A 17,253-nucleotide genomic window follows, 5' to 3' on the forward strand; every position below is an offset into this window, starting at 1 on the left:
AAATTAGGAGTTGAGATGCGGAGTTCACTCCAAATAACACAAAACCAAACACCCCTAGTGGATTGCCTCTTGTTGAATTGCTGAATGCCTACTCCATTGTAAGTTGCTTTGCACAAAAGTGTCTGCTAAATGACTATGGAGCTAATAATATGCCAAAATCTGAATTTGAATTGTGAATATAATATAATATAATATAGACTTTTTAACGCTTCTTATGTTGTTACCATTTGAAACAAAGTTTTGAGCACTTAACAAAAGAGGTTAACAAGAAATCTCTGAGTGAGTCATTTATAGTGAGTCTCTAAATTCATTTATAAATCAGCCAATTCGAACGAATCTGAATGAACAATTCAGTGACAAAGACGGAGAGTCATGCAGCTCTGTGATTGGCCAAAATGCTTAGTTTACTTTTCAGTGATCTACTCTTCCCTGTTGGTGACCCCTGACCTACTTGCTTCTGAATCTGAATTTCACCATCTGAATTTCTGGTTTTGAGTTTTAGGATATTGAATTTGATGGTCTGAATTTCTACATCTTGAAAACTTGAAACAGTACTTTTACAAACTGGATATCTGCATGAATTCAGAACACATTAAATCTGAAGCTTGAAAATATGTCTATACAAAATTCAGCCTTGAAAAATTAGAAGTTTTAAATTTAATATATTCAATTTTCAAGTTATGAATTTCTGATTTGAAACAACTGCATATACAAATTCAGATTTATTAAATTACAATTGTCAGTAATTCAAATTAACATAATTAAACTTTTTGGCATATTATATGCTCCATAAACGACAATGTAAACGTAAACTGAAATTTACTGAAACTTTGGATAAATAAATGTAGCATTGGTATTAAAAAAAATACTACAACAGCCTCTCTATGTTAATGACCAAGTGTTGTTATTGCTCCTGTATGTCATGCGATAGTTGTTACTGGGGGAGACAGAGAGCAGCGCTGCACGTGTGCGCCGTGCAGTTGTTATAACACGGTTTTCCCCTTTGCAGCAGCTCCGTGGGCGCCGTACGGGGAAGGGACTCACTACACAAAGCAGAACCGACCACATTATGGGTGAGTGGCCTCTCTGTAACACCATCCCGTCCGTGAACGAAGGTTTTGGACGCGCTACAAGACAGTTCAATCATTTTATCCAGAGCACATTTTCTTTGTGCAGCGTTTGCGTGCGCTCTGGGAATGGTTTGTCCTACTGAAAGCCCCATAGTGTTGTCCTTGCTTTCGATTGGTCACTTTTAAAACCACGCGCATAATTATACAGCGTCACGAATTAAATCTCAATTAAATCCAACTGCTGCTCTATTGCGTCAAATAGTGTGTTTTATGTATCACAAACAACTGTCGTTAGCGAAACAAAGCAAATATTAATATCGTTACATATTCAGTTCAGTTGGTAGAGTCCTCGGCTGAATTGCTTCACGGGATTTGTAGTGCCTTTGATGTTCTTGAAAGCCTTGAGGATTGTGAGCAGCGAACTACATTACCCATAGTGCACGCCGACGAATTTTGCGTCAAGTCTAGTCCGTTGCTTTGTCAAGATGGCGTCGCTGGGAAGGAGGCGCGGTGTCCCAGTCAACAGGGAGAGGTCAGTTAGCCTAAAAACTGTCATTATTTCTTAATAGGTACCGCGAAATGTTTACGCTTCATGCACTTTCTGCGTTAGTTCGTTATGGTTAACGTACCAAATCCTTTGGCGTTTTATTCAGCCACAAACACTAAAAACATAATCTGAATAGAGCTCATGTGTTGTTTTGATTACCTTACTGACTCCAGGGTCCCTCAGCCGATTAAAGTGCAGAGAGCAGCACTAAGATGTCTTTTCTATCGCAGATCAATCTAAAAACTTGCCATTTGTTTGTCGTGTTTTTTGCAGTTTGTGTTACCCTTCTGACACGAGAAGAATAAGTTAAAATAGCGCTCCACAGCAATGACAGCGGCTTTCAAGGAGAGATGGACAGTTAGCTCCACACTAACTTTCATATTTGGTGTATAAATCTCAGAAACTGGCAGACATACTATTTAATATTTTATAATGTGTTCATTTAAAACAAACCTTGTGAAACTGACAGGGTGTCATTTATTAGACCGAAGCAAAATGCGGAGCGATCGCGAATAACTTTGTCGAGTTAAGTTCGTTAACGGTTGATTGTTTCCTATCATAGTGGGAATAATGAAATGACAGGATTTAATTAATATACTTGAGCGTTCATTGTATATTTAAACACTTCACCCCAGTCTTTCAGCATCGTTAAACCGTTTAAAAGTTTCTTTAGGAGCTCAGGCCTCAGATGGTGTGGCTGATGTAGATAACGCGAGACATGTCACGTCTCACACAAACGCCAGGATAAACGTTCAGTTTGAGTCCAGAAATGTTTAGTAACCGTGTCATATTGTAAAATACATTTTAGAGTAAGCTGTTAGACACAATATTTAAAGTTAATTTTGAATAATCAAACCATTCAGTAAATATTGGGGACGTTTTTGAGTAGTACATTAAACTTTTTTTTTCTTTTTTTTTCTTTTTTTTTTTTAGCTGAAACTGTTGTCCGAAATTAAACAAATGCAAGTCAGTGGCTGCATGATTTGAAGGAATAAAAGTGTAATTGCAATTTATCTGATCATAATCGCAATTTAAAATGCGGTTTATTATATTTTTTAAAAAGCTGCAGGTTTGATGTAGTGGTTTTAACAGCACCAAAGAGAGACCAAGCAGAATCAAGAGTTTGCTCAACTGTGATGCTGCTTTAAAACTGTTTTTTCCCCATAAAGTTACCAGTTAGTGTGACATATTAAGAAATTAACTACTGTATTTAAGGCGAAGCAGTAGCGCAGTAGGTAGTGCGGTTGCCTCACAACAAGAAGGTCGCTAGTTTGAGCCTCAGCTGGGTCAGTTAGCGTTTCTGTGTGGAGTTTGCATGTTCTCCCTGCATTCGCGTGAGTTTCCTCCGGGTGCTCTGGTTTCCCCCACAGTCCAAAGACATGCGGTACAGGTGAATTGGATAGGCTAAATTGTCGCTAGTGTTTGAGTGTGTGTGTGAATGAGTGTGTGTGTGGATGTTTCCCAGAGATGGGTTGCAGCCTGAAAGGGCATCCACTGCGTAAAAACGTGCTGGATAAGTTGGTGGTTCATTCCGCTGTGGCGACCCCGGATTAATGAAGGGACTAAGCCGAAAAGAAAATGAATGAATGACTACAGTATTTAAAGTTCAATTAAATAAATGATGTATAAAATCTTAAAACCTTTACATTTACATGGTTACATTTTTGATATTGACTTAATGACATTCATGGTACAATGACAAGGCTTTCCATACACAATTTTAGATTTTACTTTAAAGCACAAGAATTCATGTATTAAAATGTAAAAAATATATTTATATATAAATTTTAATACAATTCGTCACTTAATACAGCAGTCAGACTCACTCATGTATGTGTATATGTGAGAGCGCGTGTGTGTGTCCACATGTATCGCTGTAATAGCCAAAGAAGAGAGGAAACGTTACCTCACGCAAGCAGGTCAAAGGCCCCCACGCACGCAGAGATGGAACATCTTACAGCTTTCATTTCATCTCCATAGCAGTGAAATAGGGGCTCTTGGGTCCGGCTGTAACTGTTGTCTGCTTTTTAAGTAACATTATTTGAATTGTTTTAATTACTCGTGCTCACCTCCCTCGTCATTGTAATAGTCGTAATATCGCAGCTTTTGTTAATCGCGTTTTTATTATTATTTTTTTGTTTAAATCGATGAATCGTGCAGGCCTAATGTCTACCCTACCATTTCTTTGAGAGTGTTTTTAGTTTGTGAAACAAGTGAATATAATTTCAACTATATTCCTTTTTTCCCATTGCCTCTGCAAATGGTCTTGAATATAGCCGTAAAAAACTACATTCATTAATTTATTCATTAATTTTGTTTTCGGCTTAGTCCCTTTATTAATCTGGCGTCGCCACAGTGGAATGAACTGCCAACTTATACAACATATGTTGCCCAACATATGCCCAACATATGTTGCCTCTGTCCTGGAGGACCGGTGTCATGGGGAGTTTAGCTCCAACCCCAATTAGACACACCTGAACCAGCTAATCAAGCTCTTTCTAGGTATAATAGAAACTTCCTGGCAGGTGTGTTGAAGCAAGTTGGGGCAAAATTCAGCAGAACACCGGCCTTCCAGGAGCGAGTTTGGACACCCCTTCACTTGACTTACTCATTCATGTACATTTAGTTTTTGCATCTAGCATTAGTATTAAATAATGCACATTTGAAGAGTTCAGATGCAAGTTTCTTAAAGGTGCAGTAGGTGATTGTCTTCAGAAATGTTTTTTGTTGTGCTGGTTGAAATTATCTTTACATTCCAATAGTAATGATTAAAGTAAATGATCTAAATGTGTTTATATGTGTTTTTATATTCTGGTTGGGCATAAGAATGTTCACCCAATTAAAATTTGTCGAGCTGAAAATTCCCATAGTTCTGATAAGTAGCCCAAACTGTCTGTCAGCAAATGTAGATTTGTATAACTGCGCTTCTGTTCATGCAGATCTGCTTTTTATGTGTGCACGGCTGCACGCACGCAGATGTAGATTGTTATGAATGCGTTATATGCTCAGAAGTGTTCAGCCCCTGAAATCCTCCAGTGAAAGATGACTATTTTCAATTTCATAATGTAGATTTTTATTTAGTTTAGTTACAAAACATCAGTAAATAGCGCTATTCTGCCTAGCCTGCTTCACTGAGCTGAAGTTGGTTTTATATTCACATTGGTTCATTTTTAAACAGTGACAACCTGTGATTGTGTACCATGCTACTTTGAATATTTGTTCTAAAATAGCATGCAAGTTTTATAATGATACTATAATAATTGCAGTACTATAAAGTACTATAAAGTTTTCTAACTGGTGAATAACATGATCTAGTCGCTGTCTCTGTCATCTTTAATGTGTGTTCGTGTAATTTCAGGAGGCCTGGCTTTAGACAGCAGGGGAGGGATTGTGTTTTCAAAGATGTCATGCTAAAGCCTGATTTATACTTCTGCGTCAATTGACAGGCGTAACCCACGGCGCATGCAACGTGCGTAGCTGTGCATTTATACTTCTGCGCGCTGTCTCTGTAGGTCTGCATTAACGCTTCCGAAACGCTAGTTGGCAGTGAGGTGTAAATGTTCCTCTGTGTCGAGTTTCTTCGCTGCTTTTTTGCTTTTCCTGAACACTTCCGGGATGTACAAGTGGCTCAAACTAGCTCATTTTGAGGCAGGAACCGGCGGACGTGCAGCAACTTTAACTATGAGGTAAACACAAAACAAAACTTTCCATCCGGAGCTCCTTCACGGGACTTCACACTTGTAAACAATCGCTACATTGGGTTCGTGCCATTCGCGCGGCTCTCGGTCCCGCCCAGACTCGTCAGCGCTACCAAGCCGACCAATCACAGAGCTTGCGCTATGCGTCGTTGCGACTTGTAGTTACATTTTTTGAGAGGTGCACGTCAGTGACGGCCACGACGAAGAGCTATGCGTCAGCGCCGTAGCATACGCCGGTGTTTGACGCAGAAGTATAAATCAGCCTTAACTGATAGCATTTATTCAGATCATCTACTGCACCTTTAAGTAGAAGCTGCTCCGAAATTCATCTTTTGACTTATTGTATTTTTAAGATGATGAGACAACCTGGAGGAACTTTAAAATACTTATTGTTAAATGTGAATCCATTTAAAAATGTAAGAATCATCAAATGTAAAGTAACAAAAAAGTTTACATTTTTATTTTTTGTATCATTTATTGGTGTTGATGTCTATTGTTTATGGAAGTGTGTTATTTAAAAACCATTTGTAAGTTTTATCTATTTGTCATGAAATATGCCCTTTGATGCTGATTTGGCAATGAACTCTTAACCAGGGATTCTCACTCCTCCTACCTTCCTGCATAGTTTAGCTGCAACCTTGACCAAATGCACTTGTCTTTGATTTCTAAGAGCTCCTCTAGATCCTTCTTATGCCGCGATCATACTAGAGCAGGGGTCACCAATCTCATTCCTGGAGGTTCAGTGTCCTGCAGGGTTAAGCTCCAACTTGCCTCGACACACCTGCCTGAGTGTTTCAAGTATACCTAGCAAGACCTTGATTAGCCTGTTAAGGTGTGTTTGATTAGGGTTGGAGCTAAAATCTGCAGGTCACAGGACCTCCAGGAACAAGTTTGCTGATCCCTACACTAGAGTTTGAGCATTTGAAATTCTGTCGTACATCGCTGTGAAAAAAGGCGGGATAAAACAAGATGATTAGACATGGATGAAGCGAGTGATTGCTCCATATTTCAAGTTTCTGTCCAGAGATCAAGATTCTCCAAGAGGTCAAGATTTGATCTTTGATTGGTCTCACTCAATCACAAGATGTGATTTTGCAAGTCAGGGTGCTTTCACATCTGTAGTTCGCTTCATTTGGTCAGCACCAAGGGTAATAAATGATACATTGTTGCATCTTCTGCCGTCTTTGGGTCGTTTTCACACCACACTGCTGGCTTTGGTCCGAACCAGTTGAAAGGAATCAAAATGCAGTCATCTGAAAAAATCCACATCTCTCATTGGCCAGATATTGTTGAACATATTTCCTGAACTGCTTATTGATTGGTCAGAATTCTCGTGCAGGAAAATGCCAGTGAACTTCCGCAAGTAAACAAAACTGGCAGACACAAAATGTCTCTTTTTACTATGAAGGGACGACTGCGCTGACTGATTGTATGCCTGCTTTAGACAAACTATACATTTCGAGAATGAAGCGTGGCTGCGGCTGGAAAACAGTGTTTAATGCATCGCTCGTCACTTCAGCAGGAGACGTGAATTAATTTAGCTAAACTGCGACATGGTCATCTTGCGAAAATATTACCAACGATCTCTCGTTTTCCCCTCTCTCTCTCTGTTGGTAAAGCGCTGTCAACAAATATTTTTCCTCCATATCCCATAATGCACAGCGCATCGGCCTACGGCAGCTGAATTAGTCCAAAAGGTGCAGTACTTTTTGTGGTTGGACCTGTTTTAGTACGGATCATATTCTCACCACAATCAAACCACTACAGGGTTTGTTTGAAAGCATACCGAGACCACCTCTTCAAGCAGGTCTCGGTACGCATATTTGGTCTGTTTTGGTGCGCACTCGAGTACGATTGCTGCATTCTCACCTGCCCAAATGAACTGTACCAAAAGGGGAAACGAACTCTTGTGCAATTCAATCAATCTAAACAAGGCAGGTGTGAAAGCACCCTCAGAGTTCACCAAGCTTTCGAAAGCCGCGAGCTGTGAAACTTGTCGCACGAGCTTGTGTTTCCAGTCGATGAATGGAAGTTTATGGAACAAAACGTGCAGTGTGACCTTGGTTTAGTTGGGTTTGATAAGGATTGGAGCTGAACTCTGTTGGGAAGGTAGAACTCCAGAACCAGGGTTAAGCACTCCTGCTGCAAACCCTCATCAAAATCAATAAGCTTTTAGAATCTGAAGTAGGATTGGTTTCATTTACATCGACTCTCCTCTCTTTCCTTTCCTACAGGGGAGTGATGGCGGCCACGGAGTGTTACATCGTCCACGAGATCTACAACGGCGAGAATGCACAGGAGCAGTTCGAGTACGAGCTGGAGCAGGCTCTGGAGGCGCAATACCGCTACATCGTGATCGAGCCCACGCGGATCGGAGACGAGACGGCCCGCTGGGTAGCCGTGGGGAACTGCCTGCACAAAACCGCTGTCCTGGCCGGCGCCGCGTGCCTCCTGACGCCGCTCGCCCTCCCCGTCGAATACTCCCGTTACGTGGCGCTGCCGGCTGGCGCTCTGAGCTTGGCCTGTGCCACGCTGTACGGCATATCCTGGCAGTTCGACCCCTGCTGCAAGTACCAGGTGGAGTACGACAGTCAGAAGCTCTCGCGGCTGCCCCTGCACACACTCACCTCCTCCACGCCGGTGGTTCTTGTCCGACGGGACGACGTGCACAGAAAGAGACTGCACAACACGATAGCGTTGGCGGCCCTCGCGTACTGTGCCAAGAAGATCTATGAACTGTACGCTGTATGATCCACACACACACACACACACACTGAGGCATACAGATACTGATGTACACACACAAACAAACACGCGACAGGGAGGTGAGAAGCACTACTAAACACCCTACACACACAATAAACACATGGACCGACAGAGAGCGTGATCAAAAACAAACAGCAATGCATCTCTCTCTCTGTCAAGATTTTTCATCGTTTTGCTTTCGACCGGTTTATGATTGGACAGATTGACGAGCGGACGGACGGATGGATAGATGAGAGGAAAGGTTTTGGGCAGGGGGGCGAGCTTATAGTTCTGAATGAATCTTTCCCTTTTCTTTGTACTTTAAAAGTGAAATCACCGGTGCACTTGAGCCCCCAGTTCCTACTCCTTTCCCCTCCCTCGCCTGTCCCGCCCCTTCCTCGTCCCACAGGCCCCCCAACCGTCACCTGCCACCCACACGGAGCTCCCGCGACCGACCTGACGGACAGAGCGTGCGGTGGACAGACAGACAGACCTGTTTTAAGAATGAATCCTCTCTTTTCTCCCTCTGTGTAGTTTTACTGTACCCTGCCTTTGGTGCGTCACATTTTCATTAAACAGTAGGAGATTTAACCTCATTGGCATCTTTGACGATGTTTTATTTGATCATCAAGGGCTCAGATTTTTTTACTTTACAGTGGTTCCTCGTTATTCGCGGGAGTTAGAAAAAAAAAAAAACGCAGTTGGCGAAATCCGAGTAGTAGTCCGCTTTATTTTTTACAATTATTACAGATGTTGAAGGCTGTGAAACCCCTCACTGCACTATTTTTACACTTTTCTCAGACAGACAAATATATTTTTAGACTTTTCTCTCTTGTTTAAACACTCTCAAAGTTCGTAGAAAATGAAGTGCAGTATTATAGAATGAAACCAAAGACCAAAACCTGTTGTCAGGTGAAAACATTCATTACTGTCAGCAAAAGGTTCATAAAGCTGTTTAGCTTTTGCGCTTGTGCAGATACCGTTGGCATCCAGACTATGTTCTTTTTCCTGTAGTCACTGATCCACAAAGCTAAAGCAGACTCCATCCTTAAGGGTGTCGCACACCGGATACATCACGCACATGACTATTGAAAGTAACACACCAGATGCGCACATTCACATGTTATTTAAAATGCAATTATTCTGTGGCGCGGCAGAAATATGAACAGTGTCCTGAGTCATAGCTCAGTGCCGCAGACAGCCGCTGATTTGCGGCGCCGGTGTGCTACCTTGATATAAACCTATATTTACAATTCTAAAATGCAAGGCGCTGCGTGGCGCCAAGCATCTGGTGTGCGACCCCCTTTACAATGGTCTTGCTTCAGACAGTTACAACCCTTTTTGCATCCTTATTGCAGCTCACACTGCTAGACATTGAAGATTTATGTTAAATTGGCAAGCTGAACACATTCTGTAATGCACAGGAGATGCAGAGAAGATTGATTGACAATGGTCTAAAGCCATCAGGACGCAAAATACAACTCCCTGTAAAATAAATAAATGAAGCGTGTCAAATTGCACACAAAAAGAAAGCGAAACTGCGAGATTGTGAAAGGTGAACTGTGTTATAGCGAGAGACCACTGTACTTTTTTTGATGCCTGAAGTATACGTTTGGTTTTGATAGTCAAAAAAATGACATGTCTATACTTGAAGGCGAATTAATTAGCCTCTTTGTGAAATTACATTTGGGGGATTGGTGCAGTGGATGGCGGAGTGGTGTCACGGACGAACGTGAGCGGGGCGGGGTTGTCGCAGATGAAAGTGTAGAGGGTTGGGGAGTCGCGGAAGACAGTAAAAGTTAACAGCGGATGGAAAAGTAGGGTTATCTGTAAAATGAGGTGCCGGATCAAATTTCAGAGGTTCTGGATCTTGCGTCTTTCAACACAAATTAAGCCCTGCTTTCGTTTCTACAGGGTGTCAGTGAGGTCTTAAAGTATTAAAAGCGGAAAAATCAATTATGAGAAAATAAAGTCCCTTAAAAGGTATAAAAAAAAAAGTCTTAATTGCATTTTTACGAGGTCTTTAATTTTGTTCAAGCATTGTCCAAAGTGTTTGAAAGTGTCCAAGTGAATGGATTTATTTATTTCCCTCCTAATATTAACAAGACGTGCCCGATCCATGCGATTGGTTCGAGCCGAGGCATGTCTGGCCAAGCTCCTCCATCTGGGTAATGTCACGTAATTTGTGAGAATTAGGGAAGTCAATAGGCAATAGTGGTTTGTTCTGTAGCCAATTGGATATGCTAATTTCTTAAGGGGCCAATAATATTGACCTTAAATTAATTAAAATTTGAAAGCTGCCTTCATTACAGCCAAAACAAAAGAACTAAATCATCTTCCCCAGAAGAAAAAACTATAATAGGAAATACTGTGAAAAGCTCATTGCTGTTAAACATCATTTAGGAAATATTTACAATTTCTTCAGTTTTTTTTTTTTTGCCTTCAGCTGTATATGTTTCATTTTATATATCATGTGCAAAAAAGGGCCCTCGACACATGTACTCTAGAAGAGTTCATCCTTAACATCACGTGTCTGCTCTCTTGACCAAAACTTAAGAGCAGTATTACTAGCTTTTTTGTGAATTATTTATTCAAATTTGACCAATAAGATGGGGCTTTACTATCTTTAAACCTGCCCCCCCAGTAGGTGCTGTTATGCTATCGGCTGGATCCAAATGTGAGCCTCAGAGCTGAAAATACATACTAATAGCCACATTAACAGCTATTATGAATCAGAATTCATTCTTAGTTGAGCTGCACGATATTGGAAATAGCTGACATTGCAATATTTAGCTTTTTCAGCGACATTTATATTGCAATAATATCATTTCAGAAGCATTCGTAAAGAATTCATAATGTTACACTGATTGGGATGATTTTTTAGGGGGGTAAATCTGCATAAAACCTACAAAATTGTATGTGTATATATATATATATATATATATATATATATATATATATATATATATATATATATATATATATATATATATATATATATATATATATATATATATATATATATAAAATTATTTTATTTTTTAATTTATTTATTTTTCAAATGAAGGGCCAAACAACAAATTTCATTGATAGCCATGGGCCGGACATAAACATACCAAACTACTGTATTTTACATAAAAGTGGCCATGGGTTATTTACTCATTTATTTCCTAATATTTAAACATGAATAGAAAACATTACTTTGAATCATATTAACTAATGCAGTATCACTTTTTTATTATACTTGCAATAAAACACATTTATAACACGTTGGAGTTCAGTGCTGAATACACTAGTCAAGCGGAACTTGTTTTTGCCTTGATTTGCTTAAACAGAGTCCTTTGTACGTTGACAGTATGTATGTTTTAAACTAAATCTGACTAATTGACTCTGTTTAAATTAAAGCGTTTAATTTTAGCTAGCCTTTTTTGTAGCTTAACATTAAAACAAATAAATAGAAGGTCACATTAAATTAGAAATGACAGTCTCAAAACCATCCTCTTTATTCTCCCTGTTTTTTGTTATTTTTCTCCACCTTTGGCCCGCAGGCCTCTAGTTTGCGCATTTCTGCTATTGAGTCTTCATTAAACACATTTAATCTTTGTTAGAGTGGCAAACGTTGTAAGTTCTTGTGTCCAAATGGTTTCAGTTATCATCTTTTTAATCGTTTGCCGTCCTGCGATGTGAATCTTGCAGATTCTTACATTGCGATATCAATGCTGAAACGATATACTGTGCAGCCCTACACTATAAAAAACGCAGGGTTCCACACAATTCATTCACTTTGTCCCAACACAAATTGATTAAGTTAACACTTTGAACAAATGTAAGTTGATTGAACATTAAAAAACTAAGTTGTCCCAATAAAATCTCAAGAATTGTGTTGTTTCAGCTCATTTTAAATTAGTTTGAACAAGTAAAACAACATTTTTCAGTGTATTTTAAAGTCACGTAAAGTCTAAATGTTTTAAAAATCCTGAGTTTGATTTAATTAGTTTAGACCAAATATCTACTGTATGACCTGTTTATTTTGGCATGATCTTTACATAAATGATTCTAAAAGTGTATTAAAAACAGCATTTTCTAGGGAAACACTATATTTTGCAAGAAATATTGGTCACTCCATGTTAAGGTACAACTTTCAATATTGATAGACCGTTAACCCACACTTTTAAGCTATATAAACTCCTATATGCTGCTTTTTGTTACTTATTAAGGTAGTAGTTGAGTTTAGGTATTAAAAAGATCATACTTATTATAAATTACTCATAGGGATGCACCGGTATCGGGTCGATACTTGGTTATAATACTCTTATCGTACATGAAATGCCGATACCACGCACCGACACCACTGAAGAGTATTTCACTGTGTGGATGTGATTTGTTGTCCTACCTGACTTCAATGCCTTAATGTATTAATAAATGTGTTATATATTAATAGCTTAGTCTTTATAAACAATCTGTTTATAAAATACATTATTAACGAATTTATAGGCTACTGAAGAATAAACCCAATATGCAATATGATCATTGCATAATGATCACAGTGAAACAAGCTAGCATTCATTTTAAATATAAAGATAAATCTAAAAAAATGTAAGAAATTTTGAGTAATGGAACATTATATGTAAAAGATCTAAACTATTATATCGTAGACTACAGGCTTAATAAAAGTGCCTAGAGCTGAACATCACTGCAGGCAGTCTGTCAAGATAAAATCACTTAAAGCAGTGGTTCTCAAACTTTTTTTATCAAGTACCACCTCAGAAAAAAATTGTCTCTCCAAGTACGACCAAAATGAGAAGTATTGAAATACAGTAGCGTAGTAGGCCCAGTAAAGCAGCTACAACTCTGCACAGTTAAAAAAACGTGGCAGATTACATCAGAAATATAGGCTATATGTCATATATGACATGTTATATACATAATTTTTTATACATTTAGAAATGTGTGTAGCATGTACATGACATATTTCATTCCTCCGCGTACCACTAGAAGGAAGCCTGCGTACCACTAGTGGAACACGTACCACAGTTTGAGAACCACTGACTTAAAACATCTTAATATTGTAGAGAAAGTAGCCATAGTTTGCATAACCAACTATTGATCGCAACGCACCCATAATTAAACATCATGTAGCTTATACTTTTTGATTACCTGACTCGCGAATTAAGAATTTAAAGCAGAATATAAAGAAGAATCACTCATAGCAGGGTTTTATGCATCGTAACGTAAACTGCACACACTTGATTATGTAATGTGTGAGGTTGTGGATGTGTGTCAGCCTGAGGATAACCTATCCTTTAAGTGTCAATGCTTAATCGGTAATCAATAAGGTCTGTCGTTTTCCGGGGTATCAAAAATGTGTGTATATTTTTGGCTTGGAATAGCCTTCTGTTAAAGATTTTTGTGTTCATACTTGCTACAGGATAAAAAAATAATAATAAAACCTCCTTTCAAATGAATTACACTTCCATTGAAATCTAAGAAGAATTGGAATCGGTACTCGGTATCAGAAAGTACACAAATTAAAATACTCATACTCGTATCGGTTTGTAAACAAGTATCGGTTCATCCCTAATTCCTATTATAGCTTATAATAGTGATAAAACACAGTTCATATCTTAATTACAGACAGGTAATAATCCACAAGACAATAGGGGGAATTATTATTTAAGATAAAGTGTTGCTGAAATATTGTCATCGCAATTCTCAACAATACATATTTTTCAAAGGTTTGTGGTGCCATACGTAACAATGTTTAACGGCAAAATTAGTGTTATGCACACTTAATGCATGCCCACATACTTTTTACGCTTTACTATATAGCCTACATGGAAAGTTCAGAGTTGGATACATTTTTATGAAGCTAAGAATATAAACAGTTGAAGCCAGAATTATTCGCCCCTCTTTGATTTAGTATTTCTTTTATAAATATTTACCAAATGATGTTTAAAAGAGCAAGGAAATTTTCACAGTATGTCTGATCATATTTTTTCTTCTGGAGAAAGTCGTTTTTGTTTTATTTTGGCTAGAATAAAAGCAGTTTTTAATTTTTAAAACCATCATCATACAATAACTTGCCTAATTACCCCAACCTGCCTAGTTAACCTAATTAAGTTAAGCCTTTAAATGTCACTTTAAGCTGTATAGAAGTGTCTTAAAAATATCTAGTCAAATATTATTTACTGTCATCATGACAGAGATAACATAAATCAGTTATTAGAAATGAGTTATGAAAACTATTATGTTTAGAAATGTGTGGAAAAAGATATTCCTGCCGTCAAACAGAAATTAGGAAAAAAATAAATAAATAAACAGGGGGGCTAATAATTCTGACTTCAACTGTATATATTAAACAACACATGTGAACGTAACACAAAGCGTTAATAATTAATGTTGTTACACACACTTTTATGCTGTTACCTAATATTTTCCCTATTTTTGGAGTATTATTATTTCTTAAATTTGCAGACAAACCAATTGAATTAAATGACATTTCAATAGTTCACATTTTTTTCTTTCCTAATGGCAATTCACTGTTTATCATGTTTGTTCTAATGTACTGCCACTGAAAAAAATGTTGTTTGCAAAATTGTGGGTGTCTGTGGAACTTGAATGGCACAGCTGGTATGTTTTAATTCCATATTATAGCATAAAATATCTGAAACGGAATATTCAGAATGATCAGTCTTTATTATTAAGTGTAGTAGTATTGCAAAAGTAATACACTGTCGCTAGATTTCACAAATCGTCCATGTCTGCAGTGGGTCAACGCTTCACCTTCAGAAGTAAGTGCTTTGCATTTTTACAACCATGTTAGAGAAGTCATTTTGTGGTCTAATCTGTGTGATCAGTGATTCTTAAAATTCATTTTTGGCTTTTTTAGTGGTTTACCAAAGATGTTTCTAAGTCCTAACAGAAACAACTAGTTCATGTCCACGCCCTGCGCAGGACTTCTGCTCTCAGTTCTTCTCTTGTCAAAAGGTGAGTTCAAAAAATAGGCTTTTTCAAAGTGAATGTGAAGATACGTTGTCGCATGTTCACACATTTAGGTTTTGCAGGATGTAAAGGAACTGGAATGAGTTGTAAAGCCTTTATCAGTTTACTCAGAAAAACATTATTTAGTTTTCTATGTGTCCACGTGGGTTTCCTCCAGGTGCTCCCCTTTCCCTCACACCCCGAAGACATGCGCTGTAGGTGAACTCAAGGAACTAAATTGGGCGTGAGATTGTGTGAGAGTATATGGGTGTTTTGCAGTGCTAGAAGGGCATCTGCTGCATGAAATATATGGAATAGTTGGCGGTTCATTCCACTGTGGCGACCTCTAAGCCGAAGGAGAATGAATGAATGAAGATTATTTAGTGCTCAGGCGTAGCACAATGCTAAATGGTGATCTTAGGTTTTATTAAGCTTCAATAGCAAGTGTGAGCTTCAAACTGAATGCGTAAGTCATCTGAAAGGTAAACTTGAAGGAGTAGAGCTGGGTGAAGTACCCCATTTTTCATGCACTCTCTAGCATTTTTTTTCTCCTTTTTTAAACCAGCAAGTAGTGAACTGGTGGAAATAAAGGACTGAATGTGGCATTTATTTTTCATTTTGTTTAGACTCGGCATTTGAGCACCACTTAAATCACAGTGCTGAGACAGAAATGTCTGCTGAGTTTCCTGGATTAGCCTTTTTTGGAGACTAAACATCTGGACTATGCAGTAGACTTCGAATGTTTTTATTCAACTATAAAATATTGCAAGGAGGCAACTTGCAAATGTAGACGTTTCGTTTTGGCCAACTTTAAAGGGAAGCCATTATGCCCCTTTTGACAAGATTTAAAATAAGTCTCTGATGTCCCTGGATTTGAAGCTTCAGCTCAAAATACCCCACAATAATGATTTAAAACTGCCCATTTTAGGCTTTGATCCTAATTGTGCCGTTTTGGTGCCTGTCGCTTTAAATTCAAATGAGATATTGCCTTTTTCAAAAGAGGGCGGAGCTACAAATACCTATGTGTCAGCATAGTGGCAGATTCAAGAACAAGACTGACCTCCTATGCAAATGAGAAAGATTGTCACTAGTGGGTGGGGCTTTTCCCCTTCTGATGACACGTACAAAGCGAGAATGTCAAAGTGTTTCTGCAGACTGTTTTTATCAAGTGTGATCATAAAAAAATTTAATTATGCAATTTTTACCATTAGAAGCTGCTCATATTCACAGACTATATGACACATAACTGGGTTAAACCTAGTATAAAAGTGATTTTTGCATAATAGATACCCTTTAATGCACAAATGAGACCACAAAATGGGACCACAAAACCAGTCATAAGGGTAAGTTTTTTCGATATTGAGCTTTGTGTATTACATGAAAGTTGAATAAATGGACCGTCCATTGATGTATGGTTTGCTGGGGTAGGTCAGTATTTGGTTGAGATTAAAGTATTTAAAATTCTACAATCAAAAATATGGAAATACTGAGAAAAGCACTCTTAAAGTTGTATTAAAAGGGAGATGAAACCCCCCTCTTTCAGTTTAAGTCTACCTCAGAATTAAAAAAAAAAATTGATGGGGAGATGGGCGTGGAGCTCTGTGGGCAGTGAGAGGAGTGGGCGTGGCTCCCAGAGCAGGAGAAAAATAGGGGAGCGAACAACTGTTGTCAGTTGTCTTACAAAATGAGAAAAACAAAAAACATGAGAAGATGCATGATTTTATAGTTTACAAGGTTAAAATGCAAAGAAATAAACTAAGTAATTGAATGCACTGCTACATATGTTATTCGTAATTTCATGCACATAACCACAATTTGTTATATCATTTAGGGCTGTGCGATTTGGGGAAAATATCTAAATGCGAATTCGATTTGATTTGCGGTTTAATTTTGTAGTCAAGCATCGGCTCAATAATTTGTATCGTAGCCTCTTACTGCTAAAATGCAGTGAGTGTTTGTTAAAAAATAAACTGTAAAGATATTAACCCCAACTTTAAGTGCAATAAATGTAAAAATGCCATTCAAACTCACATTATTAGCATTTAACACTGAATAAAGCACATGAGGTGTACCTGAGGTGATCATTGTCAGTTTTCTGTTGTTCAGCTGAGAGAAATTTAAGCCGTTTCTACAATATCAATTTGAGGTGTTTATTAGAACAAAAACTCCTTTTATTATGGAGAATATTCCTTCTAGCTGGTGCTGTTGCCTT

The 17,253-nt window shown here is 38.3% G+C and overlaps 1 protein-coding gene and 1 long non-coding RNA gene across 2 annotated transcripts in view; one reads left to right on the forward strand and one right to left on the reverse strand.

Annotated features, from left to right (window-relative positions):
* Positions 1–17,253, reverse strand: part of LOC137490042 (uncharacterized) — an 846,477-nt gene that overhangs the window by 699,121 nt on the left and 130,103 nt on the right. The gene's annotated exons all lie outside the window — the stretch shown is intronic.
* tmem11 (transmembrane protein 11) lies at positions 1,542–8,656 on the forward strand. Its single transcript, NM_001017400.1, is given in 2 exon segments — positions 1,542–1,602; positions 7,550–8,656. Coding segments are annotated over 2 exon segments (564 nt in total). The 5' UTR covers positions 1,542–1,555; the 3' UTR covers positions 8,067–8,656.

This window comes from Danio rerio, chromosome 3 (assembly GCF_049306965.1).
Source record: "Danio rerio strain Tuebingen ecotype United States chromosome 3, GRCz12tu, whole genome shotgun sequence".
NCBI lineage: Eukaryota > Metazoa > Chordata > Actinopteri > Cypriniformes > Danionidae > Danio > Danio rerio.